The sequence below is a fragment of the Dipodomys merriami genome, unplaced genomic scaffold (assembly GCF_024711535.1).
Source record: "Dipodomys merriami isolate MVZ:Mamm:240054 unplaced genomic scaffold, mDipMer1.0.p SCAF_2, whole genome shotgun sequence".
Taxonomy (NCBI): domain Eukaryota; kingdom Metazoa; phylum Chordata; class Mammalia; order Rodentia; family Heteromyidae; genus Dipodomys; species Dipodomys merriami.
The window spans coordinates 60,386,894-60,405,025 of record NW_027203381.1 but is presented as its reverse complement, the minus strand read 5'-3'; the positions used below and the strand labels follow the sequence as shown (position 1 = coordinate 60,405,025).

At 44.0% G+C, this 18,132-nt stretch overlaps 1 protein-coding gene across 1 annotated transcript; it reads right to left on the bottom strand.

Annotated features, from left to right (window-relative positions):
* Positions 1-7,938: 7,938 nt before the first annotated feature.
* Ahsg (alpha 2-HS glycoprotein) lies at positions 7,939-17,608 on the bottom strand. Its single transcript, XM_070029779.1, has 7 exons — positions 17,245-17,608; positions 14,290-14,400; positions 13,660-13,744; positions 12,892-13,055; positions 11,075-11,176; positions 9,445-9,528; positions 7,939-8,612 (listed from the first exon to the last, which is right to left on the bottom strand). The coding sequence occupies exons 1-7, from the start codon at positions 17,512-17,514 to the stop codon at positions 8,292-8,294; spliced, it is 1,137 nt and encodes a 378-aa protein (XP_069885880.1). The 5' UTR covers positions 17,515-17,608; the 3' UTR covers positions 7,939-8,291.
* Positions 17,609-18,132: the final 524 nt, after the last annotated feature.

Below are 18,132 nucleotides of genomic sequence, written 5' to 3'. Positions count from 1 at the left end.
TCATTATAAATGTGCTGAGATTTACCTGTACCTTTATGTCTACTAGTGCACTGATATTTGGTACATGTATTTTTATATTGTCATATACTCTGAGTGGGTGGTGCTTTTTTTTTCAGTCATGGGGCTTGAACTCAGGGCCAAGGCACTGTCCCTAAGCTCTTTTGCTCAAGGCTAGCACTCTACCACTTTGCGACAGCTCTGCTTCCATTTTTCAATGATTAGTTGAAGATAAGAGTCTCATGGACTTTCTTGCCTGAGGCTGGCTTTGAACCATGATCCTCAGATCTCAGCCTCCTGAATAGTTACAGGCTTAAGCACCAGAGCTGGGCCTGGATGGTACTTTCTATCAATATAAATGACTTTCTCTTTTTGCCTTTGATTTGAAATCTGCTTTGTTGATTATGAGTATAGCATCTTCTTGTTTTAGGTTTAAATTTGCTTAGAATATTTTTGTCCATCCTTTCACTTTAAACCTATGCTTTCCTTTGCAGTGAGGTGCATTTTTTTTTTTTGTAGGCAGAAAGCAGTTGGTTCTTATTTTTAAATCCAGCTTGACAGTCTGTGTCTTTTAAATGGAGAATTAAGATCATTCAGAGTCATAATTGAAAGATATGTAATAATTTCTATCACTCCTATTGTTTGTGCAGTAAGTTGGATTTGGCTTTTGGGGCTGTAGTTCTTCAAAGTGGCATAAAAAGAAACTGGGTTGGGCCAGGCGTTGGTGGCTCATGCCTGTAATCCTAGCTACTCAGGAGGCTGAGATCTGAGGATGGCAGTTCAAAGCCAGCAGAAAAGTCCATGAGACTCTTATCTCCAATAAACCACTAGAAAACCGGAAGTGGTGCTGTGGCTCAAGTGGTAGAGCGCTCGCCTTGAGCTGAAGAGCTGAGGGACAGCGCCCAAACCGAGTTCAAGCCCCATGACCAACAATAAATAAATAAATAAATAGAAACTGAGTTGGGAGAAAAATGGTGATCAAGGACAAGGCAGTCACTTTGGCTGGTCACTGATCCTTGGACTCAAGATGGTCAAGCAGGACAGAAGCCACTATGGCCAGTGGAGATAATGAATTGATCTGGAATAATGGTCAGGTGCAGGTGGCCGTGGGAAGAGAATCAAAGAGCTAAGGACTAACAATGAAGAGGGAGAGACCAGAAGGTCAGGGAATGGCAATGACAAGAAGCAGGAAGCTGATTCAGCCAGGGATAAAGTGTACCCTTCAAAGACACGCCCCCAGTGACCTATTTCTTCCAATGGGGCCCCACCTGGAAAAGGCTTCACCACCTCTCCACGGCGCCATATAATGACCAGTCCTTTTGCACGTGGCTTTCAGAGAACATTTCACATCGAAACCATAACCACAAATAAATTATTAACAAAGACATGCAAACAATCTCTCTTCCTCCCTCCCTCCCCTCCTCCACCGGATTAGAACATTTGTTGCTATGGGGATGGAGATATGGCTCAATGGTAGAACTGGGATGAGTAAGACCTGATTCCATTCCCAAACAAACGAAACACTCAAAACATATTTTTTTTTGTTTTGTGTTTGTACTGCAGGGACACATAAGCCATTTAACAATCTTAATGAATGAGATAAAGTATTGAGTCTATACAGTGGGATTTAAGTCTTCAAACAACAGTGTCCTTCTGCCTTATTTACTGTACAAACTATGTTTTAACCCATCTCACTGTTACATCTTACCTGAACAAGAGATTGCTTGCCCCATGCAGGTTGCTGCTACTCCCCATGCACTTAGGCCCATATCAAACACCACCTCCCCCTCTTACTTCTCCTCCCCCCACTCCTCCTTCTCCTCCTCCTCATCTTCCTCCTCCTCCTTCTCCTCCTCCTCCTCTTCATCCTCCTCCTCCTTCTTCCTCTTCTTCATCATGAGGCTTGAACTGTGGGCCTGGAAGCTGTCTCTCAGCTCTTCAGCGCAAGGCTAGCACTCTACCACTTGAGCCACAGCACTACTTCTGGCTTTTTCTCTTTATGTGGTGCTGAGGAATCAAACCCATGCATGCGAGACAAGCACTGTACTACTGAGCCACCTTCCCAGCCCTCTTCCTTCTCCTTCTTCTTTTCCTTCCTTCTCCTTCTCCTCCTCCTCCTTCTTCATCTTCTTCTTTCTCCTCTCCTTTTTCTTCTGAAAAACCCTTTCCTAAACCCCAGTTCAAAATTCTTTCTTTTCTCTGGTACAGAGAGAAAGAGAGAAAGAAAGAGAGAAAGACAGAGAGGAAGAAAGGAAAGGAAAGAGAGAGGAAAAAGAAGAAAAGTACAGGACAGCATGCAAAAGTGTGCTGTAAGAGCCATAGATTTAACAGCCTGAAAACTAATTTTTCTTAGTTTATGCTTATGTAGAGGAAGAAGTTATTCTACTATCCTCATGAAAACCAAACATAATTAAAACTTCCTTGCTAAGTCAGACGAAGACATTCTGGGGACATTTGGAAGTACAGTGATGGAATTCAAGAAAGAAGTCTAAGCCAGAGCTGTGAAGTTGGAATTTATGTCCGCTGGACTGATAGTTTAAGTCGTCAGAGTAGACAAACTTACCAAATAGAGAGTGAAGATTGAAGAGAAAGTCAATTTGTTTGAAGTTACCAAATACAAACCATAGGAGAAAGAGAGAAAGGGCACTTTCTGAGAACTTAGAATTGATCAAGAAGGTCCCATGCATATTATTTGTAGCATCTCATTTTTTCTCAAACTGTTGTATAAAAAGGGGAAAGTGAATCTCATTGACCCAGGTCTCCTTGAGTAGACAATATCATAGTATAGATTAACTATATAGAAAAAAAACTGCATAAATTTTAACTCCAAGAGGAGAAAATCTGAACTGTGTCCGATGAAATCAGCCAGTTGTCTCTACTTCAGGAAATGACTCCAACTAGCCACCCAGTGAGCAAAGCCTCAAATCCAGATGTTGCCAGTTTCATCTTTCTTTCTTTTTTTGGGGGGGGGTCCGGTTGTGGGCCCTGAACTCTGGGCCTGGGCGCTATCCCTCAGCTCTTCAGCTCAAGGCTAATGCTCTACCACTTGAGCCACAGCACCACTTCCAGCTTTTTTTTTCTGCTTATGTGGTGCTGAGGAATTGAATCCAGGGCCTCATGCATGCAAGGCAAGCGCTCTACCACTGAGCCACTTTCCCAGCTCTCATTTTTCTTATCCCGACATCAAATCCATTTTATTTTAACACATCTTCTGCCTACTGCCTTGAGACAAGACATACTTTACCTTTCCCCTGCAAGGATTACTGACTTCCGGAACTGCAGCTATTCTTGCCAGCCACACCCCCTTTTCCATACAGCACTATGCAGTGCCATTGACACTTGATCCATTAATCATGGCTCATTGTTGAGACTTAGGTATTATAGTTGTCTCCATTTCAGAATATGGGTGATTCCTCTGTTGCCTAAAAATAAGTGGAACTTTAAACAAATGCGTCTACAATTAATGATCCCTCCTGAAAATGATGGTTCTGCTTCCTCCTACCTCATCTCAGCCCCACATTGAACAACATGTGAGCTAAATGATCTTTGATGGAAAAGGACTTAGACTGAAAGCACTCACCTTCCCCACTGACAGCCATATCTTATAACCGTCCTTACTGCCATCTCCCCCCGCCTCCCCTTGACCAAATGTACCAGCAGTTTGGGAAGAGAGTCTGAGACCAAGGCTACATCTTGATGCTTACACTTGATGAACACAGATGCCATTGAAACCTTGAAACTCCTCAGTCAGAATAACATTGGTCACCCACCCAGCCTCCATTTCACCCTCTTTCCATCTGCACCCCCAACTGACTTCACCTTTCCTGTCTAATATTTAAAGAGACCTTAGTTGTAAGTGGGGGGAGGGTGCACCATTACCCATCAGCCAAGGCTAATGGAGACTTGGTTGCCCTTCCCAGGCTTCATTCCTGAATAAAGTCTGTTGGTTTGTTGAGTTGGCTTTCTGCCCTTTTCTTTATTCTGATACCCTCATGACTCAGTTTCTTTACCATCTTTTAATGTAAATCAAGCCTTACCATTGCTTCATTTAAAATCTTCAGTGGGGCTGGACAAAGCAATGCAGGCCTCTAATCACAGCACTGAAGAAGCTGGGGTAAAAAGAGCATTAGTTCCAGACTAAACCTGAAGTAATGGGGAGACAGTCTCAAAACCAAAAATAATCCAAGCACCGGTGCCTGCAATCCTAGCTACTCAGGAGGCTGGGATCTGAGGATCACGGTTCAAAGCTAGCCCTAGCAGGAAAGTCTGTGAGACTCTTATCTCCAATGAACCACCAAAAATCCAGAAGATCTGAAGCTCAATTGGTAGAATGACATCCTTAAGAGAAAAAGCTACGGGACAGCAGTCAGGCCCTGAAAACACGAAAACAAACCGAAGCAAAACAAAACAAAATTAAAAGCTCTTCAGTGGTTTTATTTAGCGTAGCACGTCCTTATTAGAACCTCAGGCCCCTCCCCCTCTACTCCAGCTGTCTCATCTTTTTGCAGTCTCCTCTTTCTCTTACTCATCCTTCTCATCCTTGGCCATGGGGACCTATTTCCTGCCACAAAGACCACGTGGCTGCTATTTTTCTAGCCCAGAATGTGCCTCCTTTGGCTGTCTTGTCTGATCTCTGTTTTTTCAGGCATGGGTATTACTGCTGCTGTAGGTATGAGACTACACAGTGGCCATCCTGGGTAGGGATGAAGGCAAGCAGAGTGGTGTCCATTTGAATTTCAAATGCATTAGTTAATACATAACATTTCCCTTTATTTAAATGCATTTGGATTGTGGGTTTGTGCCTTGCTTGGGAAACATTCTAACTAATGCTTCACGTGTTCCTTCACAGTCACACCTGTGTTTAACAAACTTGGAAAGAAGACAAATCTTTTGTAGTTCCAGATGGAAAGTGTATTTTAGGATCTTCCAGCAAGTTTCTTCAAGAAAAGACTGGCGGGGGGGGGGGGGGGAGGGGGGGGAAGGAGAAGGATTGGGATTGGGGGGGAGGGGGGAGGCTGGGAAGGGATGTGAAGGGTAAACAAAGGAGGAGGCTACAATGCTTGGTAAGAAATGTACGCATTATCCTGCCCACGTAATTGTAACTCCTCTGTACAGTATGTTCACAAATAAAATTAAATTAAATTTAAAAAAAAAAAGAAAAGACTGGGATCTCCACTAAATAGAATTCCTTGGCACTTGTGTTCCTCCCTTCCTTCCTTCCTTCCTCCCTCCCTCCCTCCCTCCTTTCCGTCGTTCCTTCCTTCCTTCCTTCCTTCCTTCCTTCCTTCCTTCCTTCCTTCCCTCCCACCTGCCCTCCTTTCTTTCTCTCTCTGGGGCTTGAACTCAGGGCCTAGGCACTGACCCTGAGCTATGCTGCTCAAGGCTACTGCTCTACTACTTGAGCCACAGCTTTACTTCTGGCTTTTTTGGTAGTTAATTGGAAATGAGTCTCATGAACTTTCCAACTTGAGGAGGATTTCAGCCTCCTGAGTAGCAATAATTCCAGGCATGAGCCACCAGTACCAGGCTTCTTTTCTTTTCTTCTCATTTCTCTTCTCTTTTGTATTTTTTCTTTTTTCTTTGTAGTGATACTGGGGCTGGAACTTAGGGTCATGCATTGCTCTTTTCTGATGCTCTATCATTTGACCCACACCTCTAGTTCTGGCTTTTTGCTAGTTAATTCGAAATAAGAGTCTAACACGTACATCTGTCCGGGTCAGGCTTTGAACTGAGATACTCAGATATCAGCCTTCTGAGTAAATAGGATTATAGTCATGAGCTACAGGCCCCATTCCACCATCTATTATCTTTCTTTCTTCTTTTCTATTTGTGTTTTGTCCAAAGTATGCTCAGAACTCTCTTTTTTCCTAAAGCTTTCCTCCACATACCCGTCCTCTCAGATTATCTTATCTCTCCTATGCTTCACTATCAGTCTTTAGAAGACAATGAACCAGCAGTGGCTCACGCCTAAAATCTTAGCTACTTAAGAAGCTAAGATCTCAAATCGTGGTTTGAAGCCAGCCAGGACAGGAAAGTTCATGAGACTCTGATCTCCAATTAAACACCAAAAAAGCTGGAAGCAGAACTGTAGCTCAAGTGGTAGAGTGCTAATATTGAGCCGGAGACAGTGCTCGGGCCCTGAGTTCAAGCCCCAGGACCAGCACCAAAAAAGAAGAAGGAGGAGGAGGAGGAGGAGGAGGAGGAGGAGGAGGAGGAGGAGGAGTTATGTCCTTTTCATTTCCTCATTATGATTTACTTGTCGACTCTAACATTCATGTTGCCTCTCCAAGTGCAACTGTGCCTACCAGTGATCCCCACTATCTCTAAGTCAATCTTCCACAGTTCTCATCCTCATTGCTCTTTCTGTAGTGTTCAATTCTCACCTTCATTGCTCTTTCTATAGTGTTCAGCACAGCTGTCCATCCCCCCCCCTTCTCTGGTTGCTGGAACAGCCAATGGTTTTCTTACCTTCCTGGCTATTCCTTCTAGTCACTCGAATGTTGAAGGATGACAAGGTGAGTGGCAATGCCTGATTCTTCCTCCTTGGTTCAGTGTAGTTACTCAACTGACTATGAGTCTCACCCTTTAAAATTCTGTCTGAAAGGACACATCACCAAGGTGGGCCAGAACAACTTAACTACTGATTGACAAAATCTGACACTGCCTCAGTATTGTTCTATAGTTTATCATTCTATAGTTCTACGTTTATTTCCTCATGCTGTCTGAGCATGTAATATTCACAAATATCTGTTGAGTTCACTTGCCCAGACATCCTTTCTTTAATTGTGCTGTCAACTAGTACTTCAGTCCTTAAAATTATACCAACTAGAAAGGCCAATCCTGCATAATAAAATAAAGTATATAAATAATTATTATAGGACTGGGAAGGTGGCTCAGTGGTAAAGCACTTGCCTTGCATGCTCGAAGCCCTGGGTTCGATTCTTCAGCACCACATAAGAAAAAAGAAAAAAGCCGGAAGTGGTGCTGTGGCTCAAGCGGTAGAGCGCTAGCCTTGATCTGAAGAGCTGAGGGACAGCGCCCAGGTCCAGAGTTCAGGTGCCACGACCAGACCCAAAAAATAAATAAATAAATAAATAAAATAAAAATAAATAAATAAATAAATATTATAAAAATAAAACAATGTGTGCTATATAGTACACTCGATGGGTTATTTGCTCAAGGCTGGTGCTCTACCCCTTGAACCATAGCTCCACTGCCAGCATATTTTGGTAGTTAATTGGAGATAAGAGTCCCATAGACTTTCCAGCTTAGGCTGGCTTTGAACCACGATCCTTAGATCTTAGCCTCCTTAGTAGCTAGGATTACAGGCCATCAGTATCCAGGTATTTTGAACATAAATAATGAACAAAGGTAATTAAGGTGAGATTCCTGTTCCAACTACCTGATGCTTCTTTACCTGAGAATGGGGGAAACAAATGATTGATTTGTCTACACAAAGTTCAGGCTCTCCTTTAGCAATCTTTTCTGCCCTATACAAATGAAAGAAAAAAAAAACCCAAAAACATTGTTTCTTTTTTTTTTTTTGGTCCAGTTGTGGGGCCTGAACTCTGGGCCTGGGCACAGTTCCTCAGCTCTTCAGCTCAAGGCTAGCACTCTACCACTTGAGCCACAGCGCCACTTCCGGCTTTTTTCTTTTTGCTTATGTGGTGCTGAGGAATCAAACCCAGGGCCTTAGGTATGCAAGGCAAGCGCTCTACCACTGAGCCACCTTCCCAGCCCAACATTGTTTCTTATAAGGACATGGTTATGGGTTATGAGCAGATCGTAGTCTTATACCCTGAACACAGGCTCACCTCTGATTTTGTTTGTTTGTTTACTTGTTTATATCTTCATGTAGATTTGAATGAGGACATTTGTGTGATGGTTGGAACAACAGATCATAGGGTACAAACTGATCTGAGACAAAGGAGGCTTAGAACCTTCTAGTCCTTCAGGCATTTTTATTATCAGGCAGATACAAGCTTGGTCAGAGCACCTTTCAAAGTTACAGTTGCAACTGATTTCATGAGGTCAACCAGAGGGCCGTGAACATAATGGCAGTAGTTTATATAAAAACAATGATGGTGGTGTTGCCACACCGTCTGTTACCATCACCTGTCTGCTTCAACCCAATGAGGAATGAATACAATGAATATCAAGATGACTTGATATTCATCTAGACTGTGTCACTTGCTTTGACAGAAGGCAAGACCCCCCTTCCACCCATGCCCAGACTTGGAAAAAATGGTGGCGACATCCTCTTTGCCCTAACTTCTTATTCTGTTGTGTCTAGTCTAGATCTTGAAGTGTCTGACCCTCCCTGGGCAATGGCGAACCACTGGGCCTGCAGCACCAAGCTGGGTCACCTGAGGGGCTTTCTCTGAATTGAAAGCTTCTCCTGAGGCTGACTCCACTGAAACTACACCTGAGAAGGTATGGCGCAGGTCATGGTGGGTTCCGCCCACTGCAGGCCCTTGAGGAACTTCCATCACCATAGGTCCCACCACCAGTGAAGCTACAGGTGGCCCAGCAGGAGTCGGTGCAGGTGGACTTTGATCTGCAGAGGGAGGGTTTGCTGTGTTGGCACCATCTGGCTGAGGCTGTGGGACCACAGGCTAGAAGGAAAGAGAGAGAGAGAGAGAGAGAGAGAGAGAGAGAGAGAGAGAGAGAGAGAGAGAGAGAGAATGAATGAATATGAATCAGACAAGGTTTCCTACAGTTCTGGGGTACACCCTCTCAATTTGTAATGATTTTTTGGTCCATTATAGGGCTTGAACTCTGGGCCTGAGCACTGTCCCTCAGCTCTTCAGCTCAAGGTGAGTGCTCTAGCACTTGAGCCACAGCACCACTTCTGGTTTTCTAGTGGTTAATTGGAGGTAAGAGCCTCACAGACTTTTTTTGGGCTGGCTTTGAACCGTGATCCTCAGATCTCAGCCTCCTGAGTAGCTAGGATTATAGGCTGTGAGCCCCCAGCCCCCAGCTGTAATTTTTTTTTTATTTGCAAGGAATCTAGAGGAGAAAAAAAACTTTATAAGCGCAATGGATTGTCATGGGAGGGTTACGGGAGGGCTAACTATGGAGCCTGGTCTCCTAAGATTATGTTTGACACCACAGACTTAACACAAACCTGTCCATTGATAGAAGCACCTCAGTCACACATCACCTATACCTGCAGTTCCCGGGAGCTGATGGCAGACCTGCCTACCACCCATGAATCAAAAGGTGAACTTGTACACTTACACAAGTGTAAGTTTTGTCCCACAACCATAAGTACAGAGGAAAGAAAGACCTGGTGGAAACCTCCCTGTGTGGATGATGACTCCGTGAACCCCAGGGTCATGTAAGGTTTGACAGCAGTTGCCCTGTTGTTCTTAACACCCAATATCTAAGTGTTGAGGGGTTGTTGTGTTGTGAAGATGTGAGTGGGGATATCCATAATGTTGTTACCTGTTTTTGGAACACGGTGCAGGTCACTGAAACTTCTTCTCCACCAAGCCTCTCATGGAGCGATGCCTTGCAGAAGCCATATTGCTGTCCCCAGAGGGAGAAGAGTAAGTTATTTGAATCCATGTACAAGGTAGATTTCTCTTTAGTTTTATTGGTACTATAACATATCAAGGCAAATAAACTTTAATTTGTATTGTTTTGTGGGGTTTTTATTCTGCCAGTCCTAAGGCTGGAATCCAAAGCCTGGGTGCTCTCCCTGAGCATTTTTTTTTTTTTTTTTTTTGCTCAAGGCTAGTACTATCTATTGAGCCAGAACTCCACTTCTACCTTTTTGGGGTAGTTATTTGGAGACAAGTCTCCTGGACTTGTCTGCCTGGATGGGCCTCCAGCTGTGATTCTCAGGGCTCAGCCTCCTAGCTAGCTAGGATTACAGGCATGAACCATCTGTGCCTGGCTAAAATTTATTTCTACTTTAAAAGGCTTTAAAGTTTATAGTTTCTACTTTTAAAAGATCTATCTGTCTAGATAGGACAACTAAGAATGTTATAGTTAGCTATGACTGGAGAGTTTCTATCACTAGGACAGATAGATAAAGAGATAGATACATACATACAATGTGATTACATATAGATACATATATGCATACTATACATATGTACATATCTATACACAATGTGATTCTACATATAACAGAAAATACAGAATTGCTATGAGAACAAAAATTCAATTCCAAAAATGGCGATGACCTAGACAGAGCTGATATTATCACTAACATATTTCTTTCTAATAGCATATGCACTAAATAAAATAAAACCTGATATCATTGTAATTACACTGCCTTATGTCCAGGGGTTTTCAGTTACTCAAATAGCATTTTCTCCTATCAGTTATCAAATCCTCCATAGTTTTCTATTCACAGGTGTATTCCATTTACTGATTATCAATTACACCTTCCTGTTGGTCACTGAGATTTTTTTCCCTTTTTCTTTTTTTATCATTTGCTATCTATAGTAAGTCATCTTCATAGGTATATTTCTGTCGAACATCTCTAAGACACTTTTTGTTTTGTGCCAGTACTGGGACACAAACTCAGGGCCTCCTGCTCTCACTCAAAGCTGGTGCTCTGTCATTTGAGTCACACCTCTGCTTCCAGATTATGGCTGCTTAATTGGCGATAAGAGTTTCAGATTGGTCTTCCTGAACTGGCTTCAAAGTATGATCCTCAGATCTCAGTCTGGTGAGTAGCTAGAATTTCAAGTATGAGTCACCAGCATTTGGCTTCTTACACATTCGTTAGGCTAAATTCCCACAAGTGGCCATCACTGCTGAAAGAGTTGAATGATTTTGTATTAGAGAAGTGTCTAGGAAATGTGTAATTCACATCCCTAGCCAGGTTATGACTGTGCTTCATTAGGAAACAGTTTTCCCCAATTGCATTCACCTCCATGCAGGTTGACAGGTCTTCCAGGGGAACGTGAGACCCTGGAGAAGGGTCTGGCATGATTCCCACAGGGAGCAGAGATTTTACAGTTACTTTCTTCCTGCACTCTGAAGATACAAACTGCATAAAGATGCTGTGCATTACCACCAGCTTAGCATGGGTAACACCCTCAAGGCCTGGCCCACTCACCTTTTCTGCCAACAACTTGCAACTGGCTGGATCAGTGACTTCTTTAGCAACACAGTCAGTGGCAGCCACAGCAAACTCCACAAAGGTCGAAACTGGGAGAGGCTAGTGAGAACAATTGAAAATGCACTTGAGGTAAGAAGACTTGGAGTGAGGAGGGCAGGGTGGAAAAGCTGGAGGGAAGCGGCAGGGACTGTGGCATAAGACTTTAGGTACAACCATTCACATGGACCACAGTGTGTGGTTCTAGAATGGCTGGCCTAGGCAGTTGCTGGGGACTGTGTTCTGAAGCATTTACACTATAGAGATTGAAGTCGGCTCTTCCACGATGGAGGATTAAATACAGATTGCCCATCATCTATGTTGGACTTAAGTTCTCAGGCAGGAAATGAAAAGTTGGAGGCCAATTTTATGGAGACAGGAATAGCTAACCTGTCCCCCATACCCCCTGGCTCTTGGGGCTGTACTTATTTGTTGGGGAGGGGTACGCACGCAAGCACACATGCTAGTACTGAGGCTTGAACTCCGGGCCTTGTGCTCTTGCTTGGCTTTGCTCAAGGCTGACACTGTATCACTTGAGCCATACCTGTATTTCTAGCCTTTTGCTGGTTAAAGTTAAGAGCTTCAAGGACCTGCTTGTGTGAGCTGGCTTTGTACTTTGATCCTCAGATCTCAGACTCCTAGGCAGCTAGGATTATAGGAGTGAGCCACAGCACCCAGCTAGGGGTTTTAATTGAAGACCCAGAGTTTGGGTTACTCCATGACAGAGTGGGAAAGTGAAGAGATGATCCCTCCCTTACCTATTGCACATGGAAGGGTCAAGTGCAAAAGTTTAAATGACAGTATGAAAAACATAGCTTGTGCTTTTTCTTCTTCTTTTTCTCCTTGGAGACTCTGGACCCTTATAATAATAAGATATCTGTTATTTGGTGTCCATCTGAGATGGTGATGTTCTGAGAACGGCATGTTTGGGTGAGCAGAAATATAACATAGCTATACTAATGTATTTTCCAAGTATGTTATGGGTGTTGTCCAGATAGCCAGATTTCTTTCTTTTTTTTTTTTTTTTTGTCGGTCGTGGGGCTTGAACTCTGGGCCTGGGCGCTGTCCCTCAGCTCTTCAGCTCAAGGCGAGAGCTCTACCACTTGAGCTACAGCGCCACTTCTGGTTTTCTGGTGGTTTATTGGAGATAGGAGTCTCACAGTCTCTCCTGCCTGGGATGGCTTTGAACCGCGATCCTCAGATCTCAGCCTCCTGAGTAGCTAGGATTACAGGTGTGAGCCACCAGCGCCCGGCGCCAGATTTCTTAAGATGTTCTAATTCTATTACATTCCAACATGCTAAAGGGTCAGTAACACAATTAGGTTTTTACTTTCTCACTGATTTAAAAGGCACAGTAGGATTGTGCCATTATACATTTGTCGGTGTGAGCCGGTGGTGATGGAGGCCATGGTTGGTCAGTGTATGGAGATCAGTGGACACAAGATACCGTGTGTGTGTGTGTGTGTGTGTGTGTGTGTGTGTGTGTGTGTGTGTGTGTGTGTGTATGGCCGACTCTGGCACTGTTTAGAACCAGAGAAGTCAGGTTGTGCTTATCTACAGCATCTGGCCATTTCATCTCAGAGAAGCTCAGCTCAGGCAACGCTCATGACACAGCATCCTCACACCCCTGGGTACCATTTCCCCCTTTCCAATCAACACCCTCCTTTGCCCTCTGGTTGTTGCCCTTGCACCTGCTTTCCCCCTTAGCCCTGTTTCACCATTTGTATTCCCCATGTGCCACCAACTGCCCAATCTACTAAGCGAATCTCAGTCTTTACCACAAGTTGAGCCCGGGAAATTTCCACCAGCTTGAAATAGGATCCATTGGTCTTCGCGTTGAAAGCAGCCAGGGCGGCTTCAGCAGCGTGCACCACTCTGGTGTCATTGCGTTGAGCCAGCAGAGGGCAGTCTGGACACACCTTGCGCACATCCTCGGCTGAGTCTAGGCAGAAAGGGGAACCCTGGGTCTCCACTGTCACCTTCCTGGGCATTCACCCCAGTTTCTCTCTCTTTTTTATGTTTTGCTTTTTGATGCCAGTACTGTCCCTTAGCTTTTTCATTCAAAGCTAGCACTCTGCCACTTGTGCTAGACCTTCATTTCTGGCTTTTTTGGGGGTGGTTAATTGGAGATAAGAGTCTTAGAGACTTTCCTGCTGGCATTAAACCATAATCCTCATAGCTCAGCCTCTTGAGTAGCTATGATTACAGGCATAAGCCACTGATGTTCCACACCTAGCTTCTCTTAATAAGCAAACACTAAGATGGGACCCATCTATGTCAGGATTTTTTGTCTCCCTCATAATCTTCAAGTGGCCTTGTCATACTGAAGTTTCCAGGAGAGTCCTTATCATAAAGGGACAATTGTCGTCTCCAATGAGAACAACCCTTACAAACAGTGGCTTTATAAAATCCCACTATCCAAGAAGCTTGGCTTCTCCTTTTCTTCACTGACAAAGTAACTAGAACTACTAGGGCTCAAAATTATTCAGATTCCTTCCTCAGTCTCTCTACAAGACAACAGCGATAAGATCAAGAATAATCTGTACCTGGAGTGGAATGACATTTTGCGGACATCACGGAGAACTGGCCATCCTGTTTCAGCACATGGAAGTCACAGTCTCCTTCCACTGCCTGGAGAAGAGACCGTGTAGTGAGGGCCCAAGCACATTCTGCCCTTCATTGCTCCCCAGGCGTGGTTGTCAGAGGTGAGTCTAATGAAGTCACCTTGAAGCATCATACTCTGCTTTCAAGGAGGGTTGCAGCAAGAAAGTAAACTGTTGTAGAAATCAGCCTTAGGGAAGGTGGCATGCGATGGATATTGATCTATTGCACTAGCACTAGAGCTTGAACTCAGGGCCTGGGTACTGTCCTTGAGCTGTTTTGCTCAAGGTTGGTGCTCTATCACTTGAGCCACCATTCTACTTCTGGCTTTTGGTGATTAATTAGATGTAAGAGTCTTACAGACTTTTCTGGCCTGGGCTGTCTTTGAACCATGATCCTTGGATTTCAGCCTCTTGAATAGCTAAGATTCTAGGTGTAAACCACCATCACCTGGCTAAAGATAATTTTAGGAACTGCTTTCTGGCTAGTCAAAAAGACAACCAGCCAGTTGAAGAGAATGGATCTACTTTCCCTTGAATGGAAGTAGAGCTGGCCACCATAAGAAGGGCACTCACATGCTCAGCCACCTGCCTCACGGGACAGTTTGCCAAGGGCGTGGGGTCCAGAACGTGGCAGGTAGTTTCCAGAGTGTCAATTTCAATCTCATATACTACTCCCATGGGCCGCTGTGAAGACAGAATGAAGAGTTGAGTTGCCTACCTTGTGGTCTTCCATGTTGTCTCCTCAGCCCGACTTTGAGTCCCTGTTGTGTTTAAATCCATGACCCTTTGGGAGAAGAGAAGAAGTCTTTCCTACTCTCAGCTCATCTAGATCTGCACTGGTCTGGGATCAAGACCATAACCCATATTTTTTCTATGTGAGCAAGCGCTAAATGGTGCTTCAAACCATGAAGAGATATTGGCTTAGACAAGGGCTGAAGCCATGTGGTGGTCCCACTCTAAGTACAATTTTAAAACTACAAATGAATATTGATACTTTGTGAGTGTGTGTGTGTGTGTGTGTGTGTGTGTGTGTGTGTGTGTGTGTGTGTGTGTGTGTGTGCTGGGCACTGTCCCTTAGCTTTTCTCACTCAGGGCTCGCACTATACCACTTAAGACACACCTCCATTTCCAGCTTGTGGTGGTAAATTGGAAATGAAAGTCTCAGGGACTTTCCTGCTAAGGCCAGCTTTAAACTATACTCCTCAGATCTCTGCCTCTTGAGTACTTAGGAGCATAGGTGTGAGCTACTGATGCCTGCAGAATGTAGACACGAATGTAATATTCAAAGCACTGCTTTGAAAACATTGGCTTAGGATTTTCTTATCCAAGCTGTAGTCAGATGGTATAGGATAATAGCTTACTCTCTTTTTCTTTTTTTTTTGGGGGGGGGGGGGTGGTCCGGTTGTGGGGCCTAAACTCTGGGCCTGGGCGCTGTCCCTCAGCTCTTCAGCTCAAGGCTAGCGCTCTACCACTTGAGCCACAGCGCCACTTCCGGCTTTTTTTCTTTTTGCTTATATGGTGCTGAGGAATCGAAACCAGGGCTTCAGGCTTGCAAGGCAAGCGCTCTACCACTGAGCCACCTTCCCAGCCCTACTCTCTTTTTCTTATGTTCTTTATCCTTCCCTCGACTTCATTCTTCTTGTCTTTTAATTCTGCCTTCCTTTTCTGAATGTCTTTTCTTCTTAAATGGTTTTTTTGTTGCTGTTAGCCTGGACTTTTCCTTTGTTTTTCGGCTTGTAGATACCAGGATAAACAGAGCTTGTGTCTATTGCCTCCTGCTGGTCATGAGAGGAACATCAAATTTACTTTGATATTAGCTAACACCTATTAGTAGTATAGAGGCAATTAAGGACGTTTGCTGAACTCTTAAAAGTACTTCTTCTCAGTTCACGTGGTTATATATTTTATCTTCAAACACTGGACTGTCCAGAAATCCTGGAAAACCTCTACCCATCTCTGTCTCTCATTTCAATTCTGCCCAAACCACTAGTATCTGGAGCCTCAGAATCTCCCACCCTGGCAGAAGCGTATGATGATGTGCTAGTATGTCCAAAATGACTTCCTGAAGAGACTCAGAGCTTCAGTAACTGGGATCTGGGTGTAATTGGGTTTCACAAGGAGAGTGAGCTTTCAGTTTTGCCCTAGTGAAAAATCACAGCACCCACCCATTGCCTTTTCTTTCAAGAATGCATGTGGTATGCTTATTTCCCTTGAACTAATCAGTGTTCCTACTATACATATACTAATATATATATATATATATATATATATATATATATATATATATATACACTAATATACCATTAGTATATTTTCCTATGGCTTCATTGCTCTTAAATCCATCCAGGGAAATCCTGATTTCAGAGATGCCATCCCTTTGTGAGATGAGATGCCAGTGTCCAGGCATCCTGTTGTGTACCTGGTTTTCCTCCAACATTGTAAGTCTCTGGTGAACACAGTCTTTCTCACCTTTGTATCATGTGGAACCATATAGGGGTTTTGTATGCCAAAAGTAACTAACTACTGGCAATTTTAGTAGTCTAGTGTCTAATACTTTCCATATCAAATATATCAGAGTACCTGACACTGAATGTTTGCTGAAAAGAAATATCCTTACTCAAATGTAAAGTATTTTATTTCAAAATGAGCAGTTACCCTCTTTTCCCACCTTTCCAAACTTCTCAACTGACCCCCAAGGCACATTTTTGGGGTTGCTCTTTATCATCACTAGCTACTAGTCAAATTAATTTCTTGTCTACCACGTGGAGATGTGAATCCTATTTAGGTCAAGACTTCTCTCTAGGATGAGACTCTTTTAGGGAGGTGAATTCTGTAGAGAAAGAACCCAGGTCTGGAATCAAATACCAGACTATTTACTAATAGTATGACTGTGAGCGAGCGAGTGAGCCAGAGAGAGAGAGAGAGAGAGAGAGAGAGAGAGAGAGAGAGAGAGAGAGAGAGAGAGAGAGAGAGAGAGAGAGAGAGAGAGAGAGAGAGAGAGAGAGAGAAAGAGAGAGAGAGAGAGAGAATGTTACTTTCTCTTACATTAAAAAAAAGGATAGCCTATCATCTGCCTCAAATATCTGGTAGAGGGAAGAGAGGGGCTAAAGGTCTGGCATATGATAGCCAGCTGTCAAATGTTGTTCTCAGTTTTTATCAGAGATAGATGGGAGTGAAGAAAAGCAAGTGATTTTTTTTCAGACAATGAGAACATGGAAAATAGAAGTTGCTCTCTTGGGCCCTAATATTCTTAGTTATCCATGCAAACCATTCTGCTTATGCCTGCAAAATATCCTTGAAGTCGTTTCTTGTCCCTCATATAGCCCCACCCCCCACCCAGTCCCCTCTTTGAGAGATCTATGTCTGCAACATCAAATGCCTCCTCTCTTGCCTTTTGCTTTGCCCTTCCTTTGCTCCTAGGAAGAAATCAGAGTTCCCCACTGCCATTTTATTTGTGATGGAAGATACTGGTCTTTGAGGCACTGGGTTGAGTTCCACATATAGATTATTCATAGCAGGCTCACTTACCCGAGGCCACACCTTCACTTTGTCAATCTGGTTCAAGGTATTCTTGTATCCCTGAAGAAGGTTTTTATTGAGGTAGTCCACGGCAAACGCAGCTACTTGCTCTATTTCTGGATCATCACAAGGTGGTTCACTATACACGGCAAACGCAGCTACTTGCTCTATTTCTGGATCATCACAAGGTGGTTCACTATAGGCCAGTGCTACATAAGATGGGGCTGCATAGCAGCCCCAGAGCTGAGCAAGGCAAAGGAACAAGATGAAAGACTTCATGACTGCCCCCACTAACGCCCTGCCTGATGAGCAGATGTCTGGAGGTTTCAGGACCAAAGCAGGTACACTGGTTGGAGAGCTAGACCAACAGAGGGGCAGAGGACCTTTATTTATCTGTTGGAGCCCGCTGAAGGAATTGCATAAGGACCCAAGAGATTTCAGTTCTGCTTCCAAATAACCCCTGCAAATATCCACCCTGGAAAAGCAAACAGGTGAGCACATCAATGATTCCCAAGAAATTTACCAAAGTCAATGCCATTGCATGGGAGATGCTCCAAAGTTTGCTTGGATGACGGAAACAGCAGCAAAGAGAGGAAGAGGCAGCTGAGGGCATGAGATGGACTCAGTCAGCCCGGGGTGTAGTGGGTCTGCCACTAAGGGATCATTCTGAGCATGCCTGGGTCCATGGTGGGGTGAGGGAGATTTAAAAATGTGTTAACCCTCTGGTGTGAGAGAACTGTCTCCTTCAGGAGGTACCCTAGAGGGAAAGGTCCACAGATAGGACCAAGACACACCAAAGCTATACGACAATTTAGATCTTGTGTAAGATCCTTGGAGAATAGAAGGAAGAATGCTATTTGTCTCACCTTGGGAGTAGAAGTAAAAGAAGGGGGTTCT

Excerpts from the sequence above, each read along its gene's own strand:
- Ahsg (XM_070029779.1), bottom strand. The coding sequence starts at position 17,514 with ATGAAGTCTTTCATCTTGTTCCTTTGCCTTGCTCAGCTCTGGGGCTGC. Across the intron at positions 11,177-12,891 it reads TTTCCCGGGCTCAACTTGTG|CCTCTCCCAGTTTCGACCTT; the intron begins GTAAAGACTGAG and ends TGTTCTCACTAG. Across the intron at positions 9,529-11,074 it reads GCAAGTTGTTGGCAGAAAAG|CAATATGGCTTCTGCAAGGC; the intron begins GTGAGTGGGCCA and ends CTCTGGGGACAG.